Consider the following 25,820-nt stretch of genomic DNA (forward strand, 5'->3'; position numbering starts at 1 on the left):
ACTTCGGCTTGGTTGTTCCTGATCTTCTTGAGATCTCTGGGCAGGAGTGGTATTTGCAGGAATGCGTACAAGAGGCCTGAGCACCACTCAAGATGAAGAGCATTTCTCAGTGCCGCCTTGGCAACTGTAGCGTTAAAAATTGCTGACATTACCCATTCTCGGTGAAGGCAAACAGATCTAACCAAGGCTCTGTCCATTCTTGGAAGAGACCCTGAGTCAGGATGTGGGTACCCATTCATGATTCTCCAGGCATCAGCAGTTGAGTTTGTCCAACCCACTAGGTGTTGAACCACCATGGTTATGCTCTGATGTTCTAGCCACGTCCAAAGACAGAGCCTCTTGACAAAGGGTCTACAAACGCACCTTGCCATGTTTGTTGCAAGACCACATGGGGGTGGGGGTTGTCGGGAACACTTGAACCAGCCTTCCCTGGATTTAAGGAATAAAGGCCTTCAATCAAAATGAATTACTTGGAGCTCCAACAAGTAGATGTGGAGTTCGGATTCTGCCAGGGACCAAGGTCCTCTCATGTCCACCTCTCCCAGATGGCCAACCCAGCCTAGAAGTGCCGCCTCGGTCACTACAGTCAGCTTTGGTTGTGCAAGGGAGAGGAGTCTGCTGCAGTTCTTTAGCCACAACTGCAGGACTTTTGCACTTCTCTCTGATATCTGGAACAGAACGATTCCTCTGATGTGCCCACTGGAGTTTCAGGTCCCACTGCAGAGCCCACATATGCCAATAGAAATGTGTAGCAAGAGGATGCAGGAGGCAGTAAGGCTTATCAGCCTCAGAGTAAGTCTCACCGAAATCCAGGACAGAGGGGGGAAAACATTGGCATCATAACAGCCTGAATATGTATGACTCGTTGCTTGGGAGGATAGGCCTGAAACTGCACTGTGTCCAGTTCAGCCCTGGTGAAAGGGAGCGTCTGAGAAGGAGACAGGGTTGACTAGGACACGTTGATAGTGAACCCCAGTGAGTGCTGAAGATTTGTCAAAGTTTGAAGGTGGGTGAAGACTGTGGAACGAGTCTACCTTCAACAGCGAATCGTCGAGGTAGGCAAAGACTGGAATCCCTGACCACCACTGATGATCTGCAACCACCATCACTTTCAAGAACACCAAAGGGGTGCTGGTAAGCCAGAAGGGGAGCACAGCAAAGTGGAAGTGCTCTTGCTCGACCGGGAATAGCCGGTAACACCTGTGAGCAAGTAGGATGGAGATGTGAAAGTATGTGTCCTGCATGTCCAGCCATACTATCCAGACTCCTGGGTCCAGAGAAGATAGGACTTGAGTATCCTGAATTTCTCCTTTTTTCAGTTAGAGATAGAATAGGACAAATGCCCTTGATCTTCTTGGGCACTATAAAGTAGTAGGAAGGGGAACCACAACCTACTTCTGATGCTGGCACCTTCTTTATATTTCCCTTAGCTAAGATATCTAACACTTCCTGGCGGAGTAAGGAGAGGTGGCCCTCCATCAACTTGTTGAAAATAGGTGGCATGGGTAGGGTGGTGGTCACAAAGGGGAGGGAGTAACCACTTTGGACGAGCTGACAAACTCAAAGGCTTGATTTTACTGACCTCCAACGGTGCAGATGGTGTATCTTGCCACCCCCCTACACTGGAGGGCATAGCAAAGGTGTTTGGAGGTATTTAGAGAGAAAGGAAATTGTACAGTGTAAAAAGCTTGAATGGTGGTCGTGTGGTGTAATTGTTCCTGACACACCAGGGCCTGAAATGCACCATATTGAGTTGTTTGGTACATCAGGAGCAGGGGAAGGATAGTTTATTTGGGAAAATCAATCAGCTGCAGGCCCACAAGCGTCCTAATCTTGGAGAAATAAAAATGAACCAGTAGCCTTCAGTGCAATGGGACAGAGCTCTTTCTCCAGAATATGAGCGATTAGTTGTTTTGTCATCCTCCAGCTTGTGTTGTATTAGGGCCTAATGGTGAGAGGTGATAAACCCAGGAAAATTTTTGTCAAATCTGCTGGGGTAATATATTTTAAAGTCTCTTTAATATGCCTTGGGCCTTTCATCAAGAATGTCTGCATGGCTGAGCAGGACTACCAAATGTGTGAGACTGGTCCCCCTGCCTTTAATGTCTCCAGCACCTATCTTGAATCAATGCATAAATACAGTCAAAGTTCTGAGGTGCCATTGGTACATTTAATTTTATGTTGCCTTTGATCTATCCCCTCTTTTCTTACGGAAAGAATTAAACAATCCAACTGGTAAAGATTCAACAATCCTTACCAGTGAATCCTATAATTCACTGTCATAGCAAAGCAGGAGGATCCGGCAGCTAGCATAATTGGAGGTGATGCATACCAAACCCTCTTTCCCAGTTAGTCAATGTGTCTCCTTCCATTACCAGGTGTCAGTAATGAAGAGAGAAGGCCTTTGCACTTGATCACTGACACCACAAGCCTAAAGGAAGAGCTTGTTTAAAAAAATAAAAAATAATAGGAGTTCAGAGTTTCAAGCAGCAGATTTCTTTTCTGGCCTACTCTATGCTAGTAGTACAGAGAAGGTATGTTCACTGTGGACTCCAAAAGTCCAGGAATGAATGGAAATAAGCGCAGGAGTGTTTCTGCCAAAGGCAAGCTACTGCCCTCTTTAGCCATTGTATTTATTACCAGCGTCAATCAAGTTTTAGGTCAGCTTCAGTGTTCTTGAGAGGCACACTCACATTTTCTGCAGAAACACAACGTGGATCATAGGCAGACTCCAGAACTGATGACATTGAGCAAATCAGGAATACAAACAGAGAACTATATACAGTGCTTTTTGATCAGTTTGCAAATCCTGTGCTTTGGCTATGGAACCCAGTTATGGATACTGCTGAGATGAACATCAGTTCTCCTCTTACTTCCAGTGATGAGCTTTTATTGTCCACAAGTCACTTAAAACCAGAGCAACCGAGAGGTGACAGATGTTTCGTGAAACAGCCTGGGTAACATACCAGCAATGAAAATGTACAGTAGCATAAGGTGGTCAAGTGGATTGGAACCACGTTCTTTATTATCTAGTGCTGCCCATCGTATTCATGAGAGAACAACACATCCACGGGGTATGTCTGACCATATTAAATGAGGAATAACATATTGCTACATCACCAGGATAATATGTTTAACATCACAACCTTGAAGTTTCTGGAGACGGAGATGAATAATAAGAGACAAAAACAAACCAGAGTGTAAAGTGCCTTGTTCTAGTTCTAGTTCTAGTTTAGCATGTAAGAGTAAAAGAACAAGTTACTTACCTTCAGTAACACTATCTGGGGAGAACCACCTTTAGAATATACCCAGGCACCAGTCTGGACCTGGAAACCTTTACAGCAATACTCCAATGCAGATATCAGGTCAGATATCTCATGCTGTGTGGCAGTGACTCAGTACCACATTGGAAGTGATGATAATGTAATGGACCTTGTAGAATCAACACCCATGCCCAACTATGTCAGTTTCTTCATCATCCTCCTTAAGCGCTCATTGATAGAGCGCTTCAAACAAATTGCAGGCGACAGTGTGCCAAATTCTAACTTGGAACCTTATTATGATATTCAGGAATCAACTCCACAGAATGGAGAGGTGGGAGGTCAGTGAAGAATCAGCAGCTGCACAGAGATCCACCAGAAGGAGCATTAACAAAGGGTAGTAACATTTTCTTGGTAGATCTAACCACAGACGGCTATTTTCTTTAAAACAGTTAACACAGAAGTACCTTGGAAAAGTGAGAAGCCTAGGGAGTGGAAAGCGATTAGAAGACCTTGCAGGAATGTGTGGGCAGAATAACTCAACCTTTGGTAAGGTCTGTTGAGTCGGTAGTGTTCCATGAACATGTGAACAGACATCCAAATGACAGTAAACGGCGAACTTCCCACTGCCTCTCCCCCCACCCACCCCCCCCACACACACTGTCCATGTCTTCAGAGTGCTCTTGGCCCCTACAGAATGAGCCCACAGGCCTTTACGGGGTTGCTTCTTGACCAGCGCACAACTCATTTTGATGCAGAGGACTATCCTTCCTGGCAGGGTCTTTTTTTTGCACAGTCCTCCCTTTCTTTGCTTCAGGGTATCCCACCAATAGCTGATTATCCACACTACTTTCTTTTGTATCAATGTTGACACTCAAAACACTTTGAAAGGTCGAGTTGATGGCGCCTCTCATACCCTTTTGAAGGTCAAGGTGGCATAAAATACTGGCAGAGTAATAGGTTGAAAGACATGAAATCTATTCCACAACCTTTGGTAAGAAGGTTGCCTTTGTCCTCGGCACTACATTGTCTGGGAAGAAAGTAGTGTAGGGCTGTTATACAGAAAGTGCACAAGCTGAGCTAACATAACTGCTATGCGTGAGGCTGTCTTTAAGATCAGATGACCGAGTGAGCAGCTATGCAGTGTCTTGATGGGTGTGCACATGAGATATCAAGATAGGGCCCCACTGTGGCATCAAATAAGGCATGGGAGGAAACACTGGTGAAACCTTTAATACATTTCTTCACAACCGGTCATTAGAACAAGGACGGTTGGTTCAACAAACATAGTAAGTTCAAAAGGGACAAAAATAACCATTTATAGTGTCCGCTGCAAGTCCTTGATGGGCTAAAGACAATGCAGGTCAGTGTTGCGAACATCACATCAGGTTACAAATCTGTCCCAGTACCCAGCATAAATGGATTTTGTCAAAGGGCACATTGCAACAAGGATGACATCCACCACTTCTGGTAGCAAATCAAATGCAGTCAATTGTCACCACTCAGTTTCCACACATCTAGGTGTAGATAGCAAAACTACAGGTGGAGGATCCTGCCCTGTCACTGAGGCAGAAGATGCTCACAAAGTGGGAGCCTGATCAGAAGACAGCTGATCATGCCTACGAGTTCCGGGTACCACACTCTGATGGCCCAGTCCCAGGCTACTGGTAAGACTTTGGTCCAGTCATTCCTTATCTTTAGAACTGAGTCAGAAGACGTAGCGAATGGAAGCATACAGGAGACCCTTGCACCACTCCAGTCAAAATGCATTGCCCAACATGATTTATTGCAGAGACTTCAATGCACAAAATTGTTGGCATTGCTCTTTCTTGATAACGGTAAAAAGATATAGCCAGGATTCTTTACACTGTTGGAAGACATCATGTACCACCTCAGGCTGCAGACAACACACATGATCTGCAAGACGACCTATATGCAGTTCATCTGCTCTGGAAATCGGACTCTGCTTGATGGTTCGCTATCAAGAAAATCAGTAATCTGTGGATTCTCCTCAGGTCTCCTTGTTTTGTCCTACTTTGCGCAATACAAATAAGACTCCACTTGCAGACGTCAGTTACAATTACGGCACAAGTAGAAGACAAATTGTTGTCTCTTTGGCATATAAAATCATTGCGCTCACCAAGAACGTCCAAGACTGCCTGCAGTGAGCTAACTACCTGGCTGAAACAAAATTCATTCAAGTTAAACCACAATAAAGCCAAATTATTTTTCTTTGGTAAAGCATCCCAATATTTGGTGGCCACCCGAGCTGGGCAATGCTCCATCCCCTGTGTATCAGACAGAAAGCTGGGTGTAATTTTTGGCGTGACATTTTAACATCACATTTACGTCCTTATTTTATCCAAAGAAGCAAAAGTCCTATGTTTCTCTTGTAGGGCTTTTCACAAATCAGGACCAAGTTTTCTATAACTGAAAGTCTTTTTAAAAACTAGCTTGGATACTACACTCTTTCAGTGCTTATAATGAGCCCTTGTATAAGGAGTATGAGACATGATTGCAGATCTTTCCTTATCTTGCCCGTAAGTTGTGGAACTCCCTTCAACTCAGCTTACGAGCAGAAATTAATCACATAATTAAGACCTGACTTTTCGGTAGTCCTTTTTGCATTTAACTCACGGCTGGGACACCCTTATTGTGTGGCTGTTGTGCTATACAAGTGCCTCATTCATTCATGTCCACCAATGGAGCCCAAAAATGAAAATGGAATTCTTACAGTCTGTAAAATGTAAATTTAGCTTGTATCATGTTACACAGTCAGCACGAAGGTGCATTAGAAGTATTAAGTGATGCAATACAATAAATTCAAATAGACAGCCAAACTAACAACAAACAGTAGGCCAGTATATTAAGGACAGAGCAATCAAATATACTTACATTCTGGTGGCAGTCTGTTCTTCCTAAAAGCCAATCTTTCAGTTTTCTTTCTACTTTCAGCCAAACTAAATAGGACTCCGTAAACATACTGACGAACTGGCCGGTAAAGCAAAGCAGCAGGAGGCAGGTCTTTGTTGATCTCATCCTCAATTGCCACCTGGATTTTGATTTCACCCTTTAAAAAGGAGAAACATGAGTGGACAAAGTCAATTAGAATGTTTTTCTGGCAAATATAACACATTATGCCAAATTATCACACACATACTTTGGAAGCAAGCAAAATTGTGACTAGTGCATTACAGTGCATATTGGAAAGGGCATAGAGTTTAGAGCACTTACAAGTAGGAAGAAAACATTATGTACACGTAAAACTTGAAGATTCATATGCTGTGCAAATTCCTGACATCTAGTGTGATAACCAATTAAGAGTTGATCATACACCTGGAAATCTTTGGTATGATTAAGGTAGAATGCCAATGCTCTTTTTGGGTTCAGGCAGTGGAGTCTCTCCTCTTCCTTTGAAGGATGTAGGGGTGCGTAAAAGTAGGCAAGGTGATGGATTGGCCTACTTCTGGCAAAAAGGAAGCCCTAGTGAGAAGCACCACTTTTTCAGGATAGATGGAAAGGTAGGGCAGCTTAGATGAAAATGCCTGCAGCTCACTCAACCTGCGGGCAGAGATAATGGCAACAAGGAAGGCCGTTTTTAACCTCAGAAGTCTGAGAAGTCTGAGAGGACAATTGTGGAGAGGCTCAAAAGCAGCGCACATTAGAAAATGTCCCAACCAAATTCAAATCACATTGGGGCACGATGAATGGGGATGGAGGAAACATATGGGTAAGACTTGTAAGAAACCTACAGAGGGTTGGTCAGGTAATCTCAGAAATGTGGAGATGGCGGACAAATAACCTTTGAGGTTGATCAAAGCAGAGCCATGTTGGGCCAAAGAAAGTATGAACAAGAGGACCTCAGAAAGAGGGTGTAGGAAGTTGGCTCTGTATGTGCTATTTCAAAGTAAGGAATAGCATGCACAGAGTCCAAGGGTTCCCCTTAGAGGTAAAATAGTGGTAAAAATAGATAATACTAATGCTCTATTTTGTGGTAGTGTGGTCGAGCAGTAGGCTTATCCAAGGAGTAGTGTTAAGCATTTGTTGTACATACACATAGACAATAAATGAGGTACACACACTCAGAGACAAATCCAGCCAATAGGTTTTGTTATAGAAAAATATATTTTCTTAGTTTATTTTAAGAACCACAGGTTCAAATTTAACATGTAATATCTTGTTTGAAAGGTTTTGCAGGTAAGTACATTAGGAACTTTGAATCATTTCAATTGCATGTATACTTTTCAAGTTATTCACAAATAGCTATTTTAGAAGTGGACACAGTGCAATTTTCACAGTTCCTGGGGGAGGTAAGTTTTTGTTAGTTTTACCAGGTAAGTAAGACACTTACAGGGTTCAGTTCTTGGTCCAAGGTAGCCCACCGTTGGGGGTTCAGAGCAACCCCAAAGTTACCACACCAGCAGCTCAGGGCCAGTCAGGTGCAGAGTTCAAAGTGGTGCCCAAAACGCATAGGCTAGAATGGAGAGAAGGGGGTGCCCCGGTTCCGGTCTGCTTGCAGGTAAGTACCCGCGTCTTCGGAGGGCAGACCAGGGGGGTTTTGTAGGGCACCGGGGGGGACACAAGCCCACACAGAAATTTCACCCTCAGCGGCACGGGGCGGCCGGGTGCAGTGTTAGAACAAGCGTCGGGTTCGCAATGTAAGTCAATGAGAGATCAAGGGATCTCTTCAGCGCTGCAGGCAGGCAAGGGGGGGCTTCCTCGGGGAAACCTCCACTTGGGCAAGGGAGAGGGACTCCTGGGGGTCACTTCTGCAGTGAAAGTCCGGTCCTTCAGGTCCTGGGGGCTGCGGGTGCAGGGTCTTTTCCAGGCGTCGGGACTTAGGTTTCAGAGAGTCGCGGTCAGGGGAAGCCTCGGGATTCCCTCTGCAGGCGGCGCTGTGGGGGCTCAGGGGGGACAGGTTTTGGTACTCACAGTCGTAGAGTAGTCCGGGGGTCCTCCCTGAGGTGTTGGTTCTCCACCAGCCGAGTCGGGGTCGCCGGGTGCAGTGTTGCAAGTCTCACGCTTCTTGCGGGGAGATTGCAGGGTTCTTTAAAGCTGCTCCTTTGGATAAAGTTGCAGTCTTTTTGGAGCAGGTCCGCTGTCCTCGGGAGTTTCTTGTCGTCGTCGAAGCAGGGCAGTCCTCAGAGGTTTCAGAGGTCGCTGTTCCCTTTGGAAGGCGTCGCTGGAGCAGAGTTCTTTGGAAGGCAGGAGACAGGCCGGTGAGTTTCTGGAGCCAAGGCAGTTGTTGTCTTCTGGTCTTCCTATGCAGGGGTTTTCAGCTAGGCAGTCCTTCTTCTTGTTGTTGCAGGAATCTAAATCTTTAGGTTCAGGGAAGCCCTTAAATACTAAATTTAAGGGCGTGTTTAGGTCTGGGGGGTTAGTAGCCAATGGCTACTAGCCCTGAGGGTGGGTACACCCTCTTTGTGCCTCCTCCCAAGGGGAGGGGGTCACATTCCTATCCCTATTGGGGGAATCCTCCTTCTACAAGATGGAGGATTTCTAAAAGTCAGAGTCACCTCAGCTCAGGACACCTTAGGGGCTGTCCTGACTGGCCAGTGACTCCTCCTTGTTTTTCTCATTATCTCTCCTGGACTTGCCGCCAAAAGTGGGGGCTGGGTCCAGGAGGCGGGCATCTCCACTAGCTGGAGTGCCCTGGGGCATTGTAACACGAAGCTTGAGCCTTTGAAGCTCACTGCTAGGTGTTACAGTTCCTGCAGGGGGGAGGTGTGAAGCACCTCCACCCAGAGCAGGCTTTGTTTCTGTCCTCAGAGAGCACAAAGGCTCTCACCGCATGAGGTCAGACACTCGTCTCTCAGCAGCAGGCTGGCACAGACCAGTCAGTCCTGCACTGAACAATTGGGTAAAATACAGGGGGTATCTCTAAGATGCCCTCTGTGTGCATTTTTTAATAAATCCAACACTGGCATCAGTGTGGGTTTATTATTCTGAGAAGTTTGATACTAAACTTCCCAGTATTCAGTGTAGCCATTATGGAGCTGTGGAGTTCGTTTCTGACAGACTCCCAGCCCATATACTCTTATGGCTACCCTGCACTTACAATGTCTAAGGTTTTGCTTAGACACTGTAGGGGCATAGTGCTCATGCACATATGCCCTCACCTGTGGTATAGTGCACCCTGCCTTAGGGCTGTAAGGCCTACTAGAGGGGTGACTTACCTATGCCACAGGCAGTGGGAGGTTGGCATGGCACCCTGAGGGGAGTGCCATGTCGACTTAGTCATTTTCTCCCCATCAGCACACACAAGCTGGCAAGCAGTGTGTCTGTGCTGAGTGAGGGGTCCCTAGGGTGGCATAAGACATGCTGCAGCCCTGAGAGACCTTCCCTGGCATCAGGGCCCTTGGTACCAGGGGTACCAGTTACAAGGGACTTACCTAGGTGCCAGGGTTGTGCCAATTGTGGAAACAATGGTACATTTTAGGTGAAAGAACACTGGTGCTGGGGCCTGGTTAGCAGGGTCCCAGCACACTTCTCAGTCAAGTCAGCATCAGTATCAGGCAAAAAGTGGGGGGTAACTGCAACAGGGAGCCATTTCTTTACAGAGGGGCAAGAAAGGGTCAACAGACTTGTCTGTGCACCATGCCACAGATTTGTCCCAACAATAGGTTTATACGGTTTTGGTGGAGGACGCCTGTCAGCCAAGATAACATTACAGATTTCAGGCGGGAGGTCAAAAGCTATCAACTGTCACATCTCAATCTCTACACAAGAAGGCTGAGACTGGACAGGTTTGGGTGGAGAACCCTTCCCTGCTGCTGTGACAGAAGATTCTCCCAAAGAGTCCGTCTTCTCGGAGGATAGATGGCCATGCTCAACAGCTCAGGATACCAGACTCTTCATGCCCAGTCCGCAGCCAAAAGGATTACTTGGGCACAGCTGTTCTTGATAACTCTGGGCAGAAGTGGTACAGGCAGAAAGGTGTACAGGAAGGCTGAGCTCCACTTGCGACAAAAAACATCACTGAGCAAGTGTCACCTTGGAAACTCCAATGTGCAATGCTGCTGACATTGTGCATTCTCTGCGGAGGAAAACCTATCTAACCAAGGCTCTATCCACTGCTGAAAGAGACCTTGCCCTACCTCCGGATGGAGACGCCATTTGTGATCAACCAGGCATTGTCTGCTGAAATGCCCTCATGTTCTAACCAAGTCTAGAGGCGCAAAGCCTTCTGGCAGTGTCCACAAACCCACCCAGCCTTGCTTGTTGCAGTACCACATGGTGGTGGTGTTGTCCGTGAACATCCGCACTACGTTCCCTTTGAGAGAGACAAGAAATGTTTTCAATGCCAGTTTGATTGCCAGGAGCTCCAAAAGGTTAATGTGGTGCCTGGACTCTTCCAGAGACCAGATGCCTCTGATCTCCACCTCTCTCAGGTGGCCGCCCCATCCCAGAAGTGACGCGTCTGTCACTAATGTCCGATCTGGTTGGGAAAGGAAGAGGGATCTGCCTCTGACCCAATCGCGGTTTGTTAGCTACCACTGCAGATTTTGTGTTGTTCCCTCTGAGATCTGGACCATGTCAGAGAGATTACCCTAATGCTGCGCCCACTGGAACTTCAGGTCCAACTGCAAAGCCTGCATAAGCCATCTGGCATGATTCACCAACAGAATGCAGGAGGCCATGAGACCCAGCAGCCTCAGTCTCTTTCATCAAAATCCAAGATAGTCTGAAACATAGGTAGTATAGCCTGAATATCCTGGACTCGCCTGAAACTGCACTGTGTCCAGAAGAGCTCAGATGTAAGGGGCCATCTGAGAAGGAGTCAGGTGTGATTTTGGCATGTTTATAGTGACGCCAGCAAATGCAGGAGGTCTGCAATAGTCTGAAGGTGGGAGACGACATCGTGGGGCGAGCCCACCTTCAACAGCCAGTCATCGAGGTAGGGGAAGACTGAAACCCCTAACCTGCGCAGATGAGCTGCAACCACCGCCAACAGCTTGGTGAACAGTCGAGGGGCACTGTTAAGTCCAAAGGGGAGTACAGTGAACTGAAAGTGCTTGTGGGCCACCATGGACCGGCAGCAAAGTCTGTGGGCAGGCAGGATGGGAATGTGAAAATAAGCATCCTGCAAGTCCAAGGCTACCATCCAGTCTCCTGGGTCCATGGCAGATAAAACCTGACCCAGAGTGAGAATTCTGAACTTCTCCCTTCTGAGGAACAGATTGAGGTTGTGAAGGTTGAGGATAGGGCGTAGACCCTTGTCCTTTTTGGGCACCAAAAAGGAGCAGGAATAACAACCATGACCTACTTTTGGCACAGGGGTCCTCTCTATGGCTTCCTTGGCCAAAAGCGCTTTAACCTCTTTGTGGAGAAGTGACAAGTGATCCTCTGTCATCCGACTGTGGTATGGCAGCATGGATGGAAGGGTAGTCTCAAAGTGGTGGGAGTAGCCCCTTCGGACTATTTGCAAAATCCACCTGTTCGACGTGATGGACTGCCAGCAGAGCAGCTGATGGCGAATCCTGCCTCTGACTGGTCCCCCGTAGGGAATCGTCAGACTAGGAAGGTTTGAAGACCGCTGCAGGACTAGGGGGGTTAGCTGGCCAGGCCGCTGGCTCTCGGATCCCCGAAGACAGTGGATTTCATATCTCCAGCCACGCAGAGGCTGGGCAGTATGTAAGGCACAGTGGCTGGAGGATAATGGACGTGATGGGATGCCCCTTCCATGGCCACAAAAGCGGCAAAACGCTACTTAAGGGGGTGACGAGCAGCTGCGAGGCCCAAGAACCTGTCTGCAACACTAAAGTTCTTGAAGTGCACAATTGCCCAGTCTGCTGTGTTTCCTAAAAGACGAGTGCCATCAAAGGGCATGTCCAAAAGGGTAGATTGGACATCCCCCCCAAAAAGCCAGATGTTCTCAAAAGGTGTCCCTCCTCTAGGCCACCGTCAATGCAACCGCTCTGCCCAGTGAGTCCAGACTGTCCAGCCTAAATCAGATTGTGAACTTCGCTGTGATTCTTCCATCAGCAAAAGCTTGAGAGAGAATGGCCTGGGCTTCGTCTGGAACCTGTGGCAGCACTTGTGGAACTGTGCCCCATACAGAATGGGTATAATGGCCCAAAAGGCATGAGGTGTGTAAGGAAATGCCTCCTTGGCATGGTTGCCCCCTGACTTTTTGCCTTTGCTGATGCTATGTTTACAATTGAAAGTGTGCTGAGGCCTGCTAACCAGGCCCCAGCACCAGTGTTCTTTCCCTAACCTGTACTTTTGTATCCACAATTGGCAGACCCTGGCATCCAGATAAGTCCCTTGTAACTGGTACTTCTAGTACCAAGGGCCCTGATGCCAAGGAAGGTCTCTAAGGGCTGCAGCATGTCTTATGCCACCCTGGAGACCTCTCACTCAGCACAGACACACTGCTTACCAGCTTGTGTGTGCTAGTGAGGACAAAACGAGTAAGTCGACATGGCACTCCCCTCAGGGTGCCATGCCAGCCTCTCACTGCCTATGCAGTATAGGTAAGACACCCCTCTAGCAGGCCTTACAGCCCTAAGGCAGGGTGCACTATACCATAGGTGAGGGTACCAGTGCATGAGCATGGTACCCCTACAGTGTCTAAACAAAACCTTAGACATTGTAAGTGCAGGGTAGCCATAAGAGTATATGGTCTGGGAGTCTGTCAAACACGAACTCCACAGCACCATAATGGCTACACTGAAAACTGGGAAGTTTGGTATCAAACTTCTCAGCACAATAAATGCACACTGATGCCAGTGTACATTTTATTGTAAAATACACCACAGAGGGCACCTTAGAGGTGCCCCCTGAAACTTAACCGACTATCTGTGTAGGCTGACTAGTTTTAGCAGCCTGCCACAAACCGAGACATGTTGCTGGCCCCATGGGGAGAGTGCCTTTGTCACTCTGAGGCCAGTAACAAAGCCTGCACTGGGTGGAGATGCTAACACCTCTCCCAGGCAGGAATTGTCACACCTGGCGGTGAGCCTCAAAGGCTCACCTCCTTTGTGCCAACCCAGCAGGACACTCCAGCTAGTGGAGTTGCCCGCCCCCTCCGGCCAGGCCCCACTTTTGGCGGCAAGGCCGGAGAAAATAATGAGAATAACAAGGAGGAGTCACTGGCCAGTCAGGACAGCCCCTAAGGTGTCCTGAGCTGAGGTGACTCTAACTTTTAGAAATCCTCCATCTTGCAGATGGAGGATTCCCCCAATAGGGTTAGGATTGTGACCCCCTCCCCTTGGGAGGAGGCACAAAGAGGGTGTACCCACCCTCAGGGCTAGTAGCCATTGGCTACTAACCCCCCAGACCTAAACACGCCCTTAAATTTAGTATTTAAGGGCTACCCTGAACCCTAGAAAATTAGATTCCTGCAACAAGAAGAAGGACTGCCCAGCTGAAAACCCCTGCAGCGGAAGACCAGAAGACGACAACTGCCTTGGCTCCAGAAACTCACCGGCCTGTCTCCTGCCTTCCAAAGATCCTGCTCCAGCGACGCCTTCCGAAGGGACCAGCGACCTCGACATCCTCTGAGGACTGCCCCTGCTTCGAAAAGACAAGAAACTCCCGAGGACAGCGGACCTGCTCCAAGAAAAGCTGCAACTTTGTTTCCAGCAGCTTTAAAGAACCCTGCAAGCTCCCCGCAAGAAGCGTGAGACTTGCAACACTGCACCCGGCGACCCCGACTCGGCTGGTGGAGACCCGACACCTCAGGAGGGACCCCAGGACTACTCTGATACTGTGAGTACCAAAACCTGTCCCCCCTGAGCCCCCACAGCGCCGCCTGCAGAGGGAATCCCGAGGCTTCCCCTGACCGCGACTCTTTGAACCTAAAGCCCCGACGCCTGGGAGAGACCCTGCACCCGCAGCCCCCAGGACCTGAAGGATCGGACTTTCACTGGAGAAGTGACCCCCAGGAGTCCCTCTCCCTTGCCCAAGTGGAGGTTTCCCCGAGGAACCCCCCCCTTGCCTGCCTGCAGCGCTGAAGAGATCCCGAGATCTCTCATAGACTAACACTGCGAACCCGACGCTTGTTTCTACACTGCACCCGGCCGCCCCCGCGCCGCTGAGGGTGAAATTTCTGTGTGGACTCGTGTCCCCCCCGGTGCCCTACAAAACCCCCCTGGTCTGCCCTCCGAAGACGCGGGTACTTACCTGCAAGCAGACCGGAACCGGGGCACCCCCTTCTCTCTATTCTAGCCTATGTGTTTTGGGCACCACTTTGAACTCTGCACCTGACCGGCCCTGAGCTGCTGGTGTGGTGACTTTGGGGTTGCTCTGAACCCCCAACGGTGGGCTACCTTGGACCAAGAACTGAACCCTGTAAGTGTCTTACTTACCTGGTAAAACTAATCAAAACTTACCTCCCCTAGGAACTGTGAAAATTGCACTAAGTGTCCACTTTTAAAACAGCTATTTGTCAATAACTTGAAAAGTATACATGCAATTTTGATGATTTGAAGTTCCTAAAGTACTTACCTGCAATACCTTTCGAATGAGATATTACATGTAGAATTTGAACCTGTGGTTCTTAAAATAAACTAAGAAAAGATATTTTTCTATATAAAAACCTATTGGCTGGATTTGTCTCTGAGTGTGTGTACCTCATTTATTGTCTATGTGTATGTACAACAAATGCTTAACACTACTCCTTGGATAAGCCTACTGCTCGACCACACTACCACAAAATAGAGCATTAGTATTATCTATTTTTACCACTATTTTACCTCTAAGGGGAACCCTTGGACTCTGTGCATGCTATTCCTTACTTTGAAATAGCACATACAGAGCCAACTTCCTACAAGGTGTTCAAGGACTGCATCCAGCCTCATGGATTCACTATCAGGAGGTTGGGAAGGAAATGTGCCCTGGGCTGTAGAGGCTTAGATAACCAAGCTCTAGGGGAGGGGTGTTGAGGCAGGAACGCTGGGTCATTTGGAGCAGGTATATGGCGGCGGGCGATTGTCCTGTTCACAGGAGCCTCTGTGCTGGGTTAGGACCAGATATCCAGCAGATCATCTGTAAGGGCTTCATTAAAGGGCAAAAGGGGTTCAGAGGATGAAGCCCTAGACTGAAGCACCTCTGTCAGGAAATTAGTCCTGACTGCCACAAAAGGTAGCTCAAGGATCATGACCGCTCTTCACACCACCACTGAATAGGACACTCCGTCCTAGGGAGAAAAAGCAGGCCAGTGTCCATGAAATTATCTAGACCACTGAGCTCACCCAGGTCCACCTGCCAGTCCATAGGGTCTTGAAGCTGGGATTTTAAATGGTCCAACGACCCCTACTATCCCTCACCGCACCCCAACCCCTAACAATTAGGGTGAGGATCTAACATAGGAGGGAAGGCCCCTGCCGAAGTGAGTGTCAATCTGGCTCTGTGTCAGAGTCAGCAATAAGGGTGGGGACGACAGCACCCAGGGGGTACTGGTGGTGTCAGGAGCCACCTCGACCTTCCGGGACGCCAATTCGGATCCAGGAACAGATCCACGGATGCCCCCTAGAGCCAAGTCCAAAGCGCCTGGCGTGGATCCCACGGTGGCCCCTACTGATTCTGCAGGGCCCAAAGGCGTTCCAACAGAGTCAGACTGCCCAAAGATGAGGCTCAAGGCCTGATAAAAAATTCCTCAATTAGGTAGTGGTCCCTCTGACTCCCGGACACATGGTAAGGAGCAGAACTGACTGAGACAGAGGGCTTCAGCAACAACGTTCTTCTTCTCTCGTCTTGTCAGCACACGGACAGGCTGAAGTCAAAGACTGCTTGTTCTTCAACTTCTTGTGCATTATAGGTCCCTAGGACCTGGAGTGGGACAATGGAGAATGGGGGTTCCATAACCGTTCTCAGGACCTTCCTCTTGACTGAGATTGGGGAGACTGGCCCCAAGGAGCTTTAGGGACTGCTCCCTCAAAGCTTTTGGATTCATGGCCCGACACTAGGAGGATGACTTCGGGTCACGGTCGCACTCCCAACACCACAAGCACAGGAGATGAGGATACGTCATGGACATTGCCCAAAGGCTTGAACCCGGTCTTACATGACGACTTCGATGCATCAGGAATGTAGACTCTCAAAAATCTTCCATCAGACACTATTTTCTCCCCCTTCACCCTGAACGTCTCCTGAAGATATTATACAAGCTCCAACATCTCCCACCCCCTGTGATCTGTTGTGGCAGGAAAGGAGCCCAACAGAGTTGGTTATACACCAGATGGCAACTGTTCCTATGGCCACTCTCTGGTCTGCAGTATCTATCTTCTTGTGCTCCTTCTCAGGTGGCAAAGTATCACACGCAGCCTGAGTGGAGGCCCTTTTGCAGACTGTATGAACCAACAGGGAGTTGTTGAAAATGGCCCTTCATTTAGACTGGGCTGCTGGGTGAACGTTTGAGGTTTCTAGCCATGCTACTACTCATGTCTATAAGGGCTCTTTAAAGGCCTCTAGAGTGAATTTATGAATGTCCTAGAGCATAGGTAGGAATGCACCATATACTCAGATTGTATTACAGCGTCTCTAAAAGGAAGTCTTCCTCCTTGCAGAGAACTGTGTGCCCACCATATGGAAGACCTCGGGCTGTTGGATGACCTCAAGGGAGGCAGTGATATCGTCAGACAGGGATGCTCTGACAGGATAGTGGTTCAGATCGAAATTGTAGCCATCCCTGAAGTTATCTTTGGGTCTTGGCTCAGAGGGCTGAGCATAGAATCAATGAAGCTGCCTGGATCTGAAAATGTGGAGAGGTGGTGGTGGAGACAGAGGTAGAACATAAAAGGAGGAGGGCGTTCTAGGGTGGTCATGGCTAGTGGCCTAGTCTATGGATTGGGACCTAGGAAACAGGTTCCTCCTCAAAGGCAAGCAACCTCTCGCAAGCCTGAATCTCTGTTGGCTTTGGGAGAGGTGGTTTCCGTGAGATTTTCTCTTGGACAGGATGAATTAAGACATGCTTCTGCTTGGCATTAAGCTCTTCTTGGAACCTCCACAGGATGGGCTGCCATAATCCTTGAATCTGACTGTCGACTGTGCTTTTGATGTCAGCAGCATCCTCAGCGCCGTCTGGGGCTGTGGAGCTGGCTTCAATGGCACCTTTGTGGTAATACTAAGTGTGGGCGAGACTGTTTGGGGACCATGGAATGTTTAGGGCTCAATGGTTATGAAGGGATGATGCCCTTCAGTGGGACCTTCATTGGATCCAAAGAGAGCAGAGACCCTGTAGGCAGCATTTTTTGTGTGCATATGGCTCAATGCAGACTCTTGCAGTACCAGTGCCTTAACTCTGCATTAGGCCTCTCTAAGTTTTGAATCAATGTCGGAACAGAGTGCACTTACTACCCGCAGTGTTGTCATCACTTGAGGGCCACTAGTCTTGGATGCCAGCACAATATCTTATTCCCCTCAGGTTTGGCGAGATGGACACCATACTGGGCATGGCTTGATCTGGTGGATGTGGGAGGGCTGGCATTGTCCGCTTCTTTGGCAGTCAGGAATCCTGCTCTCCAAAGATAAGGGGCTCTTGGCGGCCGAATGTTAGTGCATTTTTTAATGTCTTCTTGGTGTGGAACGCAAGGCAGGACTCGCAGGATGCATGTTCTTGGTCCAGGGAAAGGCACAAGCTGCAGACGTTGTGATGGTCCAAATATTGCTACTGGGCATGGCTCAAGGACAGTTTTGGAAGGGTATGTGTTCCATCACCCTTTTATGATCCAAATCTCAGAACACAGGTAGTATCTGTCCGAACATAATGGTGGATAAAACACAATGTACCATAGAGGTGGTGCCTACACGCACTGCCCACTAAGGAAAGATTTAAATGATATCCCATAACTCAAAGACTTCTTCAATTTAAAGAAAATTGTAAACTTCCAGGCCCAACCCTAAATGGCAGGAGTATGGAGAACAAGTGTACATGTAAGGAAATGCCTCCTTGGCATGGTTACCCCCTGACATTTTGCCTTTGCTGATGCTATGTTTTGATTTGAAAGTGTGCTGAGGCCTGCTAACCAGGCCCCAGCACCAGTGTTCTTTCCCTAACCTGTACTTTTGTTCACACAATTGGCACACCCTGGCATCCAGGTAGGATAAGCCTGTAACAGATCTGTTGAAAGGGAGCATCTGAGAGGGAGTATGACTGTGGCATGTTGACAGTGAACCCCAGAGAGTGCAGAAGGTCCACCGTAGTATGGAAGTAGGAGACAACAGCCTGGAACGAGTCCTCCTTCAACAACCAGTCGTCCAGATGGGGAAAGACTGGTACATCTGATCTCCACAGATGAGCTGTAACCACCTCCATCACCTTAATACTGCGCGTGGCTCACAGTGAACCACAGGTAACGTCTGTGGGCAGGCAGAAAGGTAATGTAAAAATATGCTGCAGGTCCTATGGCACCATCCAGTTTCCTAGATCCAAGGCAGTCAGGACTTGAGCGAGAGTGAGCATTCAGAATTTCTCCTTTTTGAGGAAGAAAACTGAAGATGGGCTGAAGGCCTCCACCCTTTGTGGGCACAGGTAAGTAGTGGGAATAACAAACTTTACCTACTTCTGGCATCAGCACCCTTCTATGGCTACTTTGCCCAGGAGAGCCCCCACTTCCTGGCGCAGTAAGGAGAGATGTCGCAAGGAGGTGTCATGGGTGGAGTGCTGGTTACGAAGGGGAGAGAATAGCCCCTTCAGACAATCTGGAGAACCCAGCAGCCTGATATAAACATCCAGTGATGCAGGTGATAGCATAATATGCGTCCCACCAGTTGCCCATGATGGTCAGAGGACAAACTAAAGAGGTTTTGAGGCTGCAGCTTTCTGGGGGGTTGGAGGGGGGTAGACCGGTCCGACCTTTGGCAGCCAGACCCACAGGGTCTGAGGGTACTGTATCCTTGGCCACGTAGAGGCTGGTAACTTGTGTTCTGTAGAAAGGAGCAAAAGGCAGACTGTGGTTGGCTTGGGGCTATGGATAGGCCCAGGGACCAGGCTGCAGGTCTATCCATTAAGCGGTCCTGCACTGAGTCCGCCTTGTCTCAGAAGAGACAGGAGCCATCAAAGGGCATGTCCGTAAGCGAGGGTTGGACATCCTTTAAAAAAGCAAATCGTTCTCAGCCAGGTGTGGCACTGTAAGGTCACCAACAAAGAAACTGCTCTGCCTAGCCTAGCAAGTCGGTTGTGTCCAGTCCACATCTGATCATGAACCTGGCCGCATCTCGACCATCTCTAATCTCGGGAGAGTATAGCCAGAGCCTCCTGTGGGACCATTGGCAGCACCTGCGCAGCAGTCCCAGAGTGCATGGGGAAACGCCTTAAAAGGCATACAGTTTTCAGGTACTGCAGTGCCAGGCTGGTGGAAGAAACATTTTCTTGCATAAGATGTCCAGCATCTTGGATTCCCCTCACTGGTGGGGTGGTAGAAAATGCACCAAGGTTGACAAAAGAGGTGGAGGCTTGGCCCACCAAGCACTCAGGCTAGGATGTTATGTGAGAAAATAAGTGTTGCTTAGGGTGAGGGGATGGCGGCGGGCAATTATCCTGTTCACAGGAGCCTCTGTGCTGGGTTTGGACCGGGTTCCAAGCAGGATGTGCGTAAGGGCTTAATTAAATGGGAGAAGCGGTTCGGAGGGGGTTGCTCCCAGCTGGCGCACCTCTGTCAAGACGTTAGTCTTGACTGCTATTGAGTGCAGACTATGATCCAGGACCTTGGTCACCTATTTCACACAAAAAAGCTCCCTCCTCCATAGCCACAGTAGGAGAGACCATGCCAGTATCTGGGGAGGTGTCCAGTCCACTTATGTCCACCAATTCACCATACCAGTCCATGTTGGGGTCTAGGGTCTGGTATTGTTCAGGGTCCAGTGGCCCCTCCCAGTTTTCCCCAAGCCCTAGCCTGTAGTATGGGGCTCAGGCATCTACGTTGGTTGATGCCCCTCTGGCTCCGTGTTAGAGTCTGAGATTTGAATGGGGACGGCACTGTTGGAAGGCCTCGGTAGCACCGGGAGCTTTAACATCGTTTACTGTATTCTTCCACAAACTCACCTTCTGTAAACAGACCTTTAAATCTTATCTTGTCACATTTGCTGTGCATTCAAAGATTGAGGTCAAATGTGAAGCTGTGTTTTCGAGGGAGCTTGGTGTTTACTTTGCTTTCAGCTGACTTCAAAGTGGGGCATTTATAGGAAAGAGGAATGCAGATTACTTACCCCATGGAGCCCGCTCATGCCCCTCCTATGCTCCATTTACAAGGCTGTAACATAACCCTTAAATAGCACATCATGTTGGATGACAGACTATTTTAAGAAGATAGGTTAAACGTATAATATGTAAAGCGCTGTAACACCATGCACTGGGATTAGTAGCGCTCTAAAAAAGAAATGAAATTGTGTTATTTACATTGTTATTTGTGCAGATACTGGAACAGACCAACACATTTGACATTCTTACCATGCACGCATTTCACTTATAAACTGGGACTGAACAAAGTCAAAAGCATTCTTCCCTTAAGTACCTGCTAAGTGTTAACAAGCTGAGCCTTTCTTCCCCTCCTTTCCATTTGCATCTATATGTGTAAAGAAATGGCTCCCTGTTGCAGTTACCCCCCACTTTTTGCCTGATACTGATGCTGACTTGACTGAGAAGTGTGCTGGGACCCTGCTAACCAGGCCCCAGCACCAGTGTTCTTTCACCTAAAATGTACCATTGTTTCCACAATTGGCACAACCCTGGCACCTAGGTAAGTCCCTTGTAACTGGTACCCCTGGTACAAAGGGCCCTGATGCCAGGGAAGGTCTCTAAGGGCTGCAGCATGTCTTATGCCACCCTAGGGACCCCTCACTCAGCACAGACACACTGCTTACCAGCTTGTGTGTGCTGGTGGGGAGAAAATGACAGTGTCTAATCAAAACCTTAGACATTGTAAGTGCAGGGTAGCCATAAGAGTATATGGGCTGGGAGTCTGTCAAAAACGAACTCCACAGCTCCATAATGGCTACACTGAATACTGGGAAGTTTAGTATCAAACTTCTCAGAATAATAAACCCACACTGATGCCAGTGTTGGATTTATTAAAAAATGCACACAGAGAGCATCTTAGAGATGCCCCCTGTATTTTACCCAATTGTTCAGTGCAGGACTGACTGGTCTGTGCCAGCCTGCTGCTGAGAGACGAGTTTCTGACCTCATGCGGTGAGAGCCTTTGTGCCCTCTGAGGACAGAAACAAAGCCTGCTCTGGGTGGAGGTGCTTCACACCTCCCCCCTGCAGGAACTGTAACACCTAGCAGTGAGCTTCAAAGGCTCAAGCTTCGTGTTACAATGCCCCAGGGCACTCCAGCTAGTGGAGATGCCCGCCCCCTGGACACAGACCCCACTTTTGACGGCAAGTCCAGGAGAGATAATGAGAAAAACAAGGAGGAGTCACTGGCCAGTCAGGACAGCCCCTAAGGTGTCCTGAGCTGAGGTGACTCTGACTTTTAGAAATCCTCCATCTTGTAGAAGGAGGATTCCCCCAATAGGGATAGGAATGTGACCCCCTCCCCTTGGGAGGAGGCACAAAGAGGGTGTACCCACCCTCAGGGCTAGTAGCCATTGGCTACTGACCCCCCAGACCTAAACACGCCCTTAAATTTAGTATTTAAGGGCTCCCCTGAACCTAAGAATTTAGATTCCTGCAACTTACAAGAAGAAGAGGACTGCTGAGCTGAAAACCCCTGCAGAGGAAGAAAGAAGACACCAACTGCTTTGGCCCCAGTCCAACCGGCCTGTCTCCTACCTACCAAAGAAACCTGCTCCAGCGAAGCTTTCCCAAGGACCAGCGACCCCTGAATCCTCAGAGGACTGCCCTGCTTCAAGAAAGACAAGAAACTCCCGAGGACAGCGGCACTGCTCCAAAAGAACTGCAACTTTGTTACAGAGGAGCAGATTTAAAGACCCCTGCAAATCTTCGCAAGAAGCGTGAGACTTGCAACACTGCACCCGGCGACCCCGACTCGACTGGTGGAGAACCAACACCTCAGGGAGGACCCTCCGGCGACTACGAGACCGTGAGTAACCAAAGTTGTCCCCCCTGAGCCCCCACAGCGACGCCTGCAGAGGGAATCCTGAGGCTCCCCCTGACCGCGACTGCCTGATCTTAAAGTCCCGACGGCTGGAAAAGACCCTGCACCCGCAGCCCCCAGCACCTGAAGGAACGGAACTTCAGTGCAGGAGTGACCCCCAGGAGGCCCTCTCCCTTGCCTAGGTGGTGGCTACCCCGAGGACCCCCCCCCCCTTGCCTGCCTGCCCCGCTGAAGAGACCCCTTGGTCTCCCATTGAAATCTACAGAGAACCCGACGCTTGTTTGCACACTGCACCCGGCCGCCCCCGCGCTGCTGAGGGTGTACTTTCTGTGTGGACTTGTGTCCCCCCCCGGTGCCCTACAAAACCCCCCTGGTCTGCCCTCCGAAGACGCGGGTACTTACCTGCTGGCAGACTGGAACCGGGGCACCCCCTTCTCTCCATTGAAGCCTATGTGTTTTGGGCACCTCTTTGACCTCTGCACCTGACCGGCCCTGAGCTGCTGGTGTGGTAACTTTGGGGTTGCTCTGAACCCCCAACGGTGGGCTACCTTGGACCCAAAACTGAGACCTGTAAGTGATTTACTTACCTGCTAAAAATAATAATACTTTACCTCCCCCAGGAACTGTGAAAATTGCACTAAGTGTCCACTTTTAAAACAGCTATTTGTGTTTTATGTGAAAAGTATATATGCTACTGTAATTATTCAAAGTTCCTAAAGTACTTACCTGCAATACCTTTCAAATGAGATATTACATGTAGAATTTGAACCTGTGGTTCTTAAAATAAACTAAGAAAAGATATTTTTCTATAACAAAACCTATTGGCTGGATTTGTCTGAGTGTGTGTTCCTCATTTATTGCCTGTGTGTATGTACAACAAATGCTTAACACTACTCCTTTGATAAGCCTACTGCTCGACCACACTACCACAAAATAGAGCATTAGTATTATCTCTTTTTGCCACTATCTTACCTCTAAGGGGAATCCTTGTTCTTTGTGCATGCTATTCCTTACTTTGAAATAGCACATACAGAGCCAACTTCCTACAATTTGTGAGCCTCCAGACCGCAGCCAGTCAGAATCAGATTAGAACAATAAAGAGGCCTAATGGCCCCTTAACTTCGGCCTTTATCCAATATAGATTTGACCTATTGCATTATTACCTCTAACCTATGCCAATGTATTCTTTCAAAATAACAAATCCTCATCAGTAATATTTCATAACACTTCAGCTGACATCTTTCTCCTGTCCCTAACCTTTACACACTGTAATGATACCTGTATCTAATCACTGCTCCATCTTGACCAGTGACTCCATTTTGTGTTTAGCCTAGCTTCACACACCGTCACATTGATGGCCATCAGATCCATTTTCGTTACAGATTCCAATTTGTGCTTAACTTAGCTTCAGCCACTGTCACATTGGAGGTGCAAGTATTTTTCTGTGCACACGTTTTGCAATGTGTTTTTCGCTCATGTTTTCACTCTTCTTGCTCTCTCTCACCAACAGCTAGAACATAAGATGGAGGAGTACGAGTTTGATAAGGATGTACCAGGATGATGTTTATGGTACAGCAAGGAACGGTTTGGTATTGGAAGAGCACCTTGGGATGTGGCCATTCTTCAATGTGCCCTTTTCAAAACCAACCTGCTTTGGCAAGCATTTGAACACCAACTCACTGGATGGGAGGGGGGGATTTCTACAATTCTCCTCTCAGGCTTGTTTAAGGTATATAAAAGCTAGACAACTGTGAATTTTGAACTCCGGCAGGAGGGGGAACGCCTTTGCCTGCCACTCCCTTGAGGGTAGTTCTCTCTTCACAATCAACTGGGTTCACGGCCTGTTACTGGCAAAGAGATGAGGCGAGGCCCATGGTGATGAATTCTTTTTAATTATTATTTCTAGCTTTGCATTGTGCATGAATACATAATCACTGTAGATGAAATATATATATTATCCATGATTAAAGTAGTGTATTTTCATTGTTTGATTTTCTGAGAATAATTATTTTACTGCTGTGATTATTTTTGGGAGTGTATTCGTGTTGATGCATTTGACCTACATGCTTCCTCTATTTGAACCTGAAACAGTGCTTTAATAAATTTAGTACTCCCACTGAGAGCTCCGAATTGGTGAAATTCCTTTTATTCATGTTTCCTCTCACTTTAAAGTAAAAGCAGTACACTCTTATTTCACTGTGGTGACTCTTCAAATGTGCACTCATGTTGTACATAATTGACATTTTTATTCAAACCTTGCAAAGTGCCTTGCTAAATGTATTTCTTGGACTGAGAGGGTAGCATAGCAGAAATTCCTTTCAAGATTTGTGTATTTCTTCTTAGTCTACAGTAAAGCAAAACACACACACACACCACTCTTTCTATTTGGGCAACAGGTGCAATTGCACAAGAACAATCTGTCATCAAGGACATATTCAAAACAAATTACTGCTTCCGTTTGCATTTTATTTCTTTTTTTTTTTTTTACAGGATGCAAGGATATGTCCTCTCTTTCTGCACCACTTTTTCTATGCCAGGGCAGTCTACAACACTTTAATCTGCATAACTGGACTCTCCGCCACTCTACTTTGTGCTACTGCACTCTATGTCACAGCACGCTATGCCAATGGACCACTCTACTCTATGCCACTGCACTCTGCCCCACTCTATCCTACTGTGCACCACTGCACTTTATGCCACTTTAATCTACACCTCCGTACTCTACACCACTGTTCTCTAAGCCAATGCACTCCACTTTACTACGCACCACTGCAGTTCACCACTACACTCTACACCACTCAACTCTAGGCCACTCCTTTATACTTTACACCACTCACTACACCAATGCACTCTAAGCCACTACATGTATGCCACTCCACCCTGCAGCCCTGCACTCTTTGCCACTTCACTCTAGTCTGAAACAATATACTCTGCACCACTGCACTGTGCCACTCAACTCCATGCTGCATCACTCTACACCACTGGGCTCTACGCCAGTCTACTCTAAAGCACTGCACTCTACACCACTATTCTCTACAACAATTTATGTCACAGCAATCTACGTGAATCTATTCTACTTTGCACCACTGTACTGTATGCCACTGCTCACTACAGAACTCTATTCTGCAACACTTTATGCCAGTGCAGTCTACGCCAATGCACTCCACACCACTGTACTCTAAGACACTCTACTCTGCAAGACTGCACTCCCTGCCACTGAACTCTACGCTATTCTGCACCACTCATCTCTACAACTGATCACTTCATGCCACTGTAAATTTCTCTGCAACACTGCACGATTCTACACTACACCTCTGCACTCTATCCTGCACCACTCCAATTTAACCCACACAACTTCAGTTTACTCTGAAACAATCTACCCTATGCCACTGCACTCTAAGCCACTCCAGTCTACTTTGCACAACTACTCTACGCCACTGCATTCTGCCCCAATGCACTGTACACCATTTTATTTAAACTATACTCTGTACGTTACACAAGTTCACTCTAAGCCACTCCACAACACGGCACTCTGACTTTCTACTCCATTAAACTCA

General features: G+C 48.0%; 1 protein-coding gene across 2 annotated transcripts in view; it reads right to left on the reverse strand.

Moving 5' to 3' along the window:
- FAM120A (family with sequence similarity 120 member A) overlaps positions 1-25,820 on the reverse strand; it is a 405,119-nt gene that overhangs the window by 201,566 nt on the left and 177,733 nt on the right. For both annotated transcript variants that reach the window (XM_069206413.1, XM_069206412.1), the window contains exon 10: positions 6,156-6,330. In XM_069206413.1, the coding sequence (XP_069062514.1) occupies positions 6,156-6,330 (175 nt within the window). The remainder of the gene's footprint in view (positions 1-6,155; positions 6,331-25,820) is intronic.

Source organism: Pleurodeles waltl, chromosome 9, assembly GCF_031143425.1.
Source record: "Pleurodeles waltl isolate 20211129_DDA chromosome 9, aPleWal1.hap1.20221129, whole genome shotgun sequence".
Taxonomy (NCBI): domain Eukaryota; kingdom Metazoa; phylum Chordata; class Amphibia; order Caudata; family Salamandridae; genus Pleurodeles; species Pleurodeles waltl.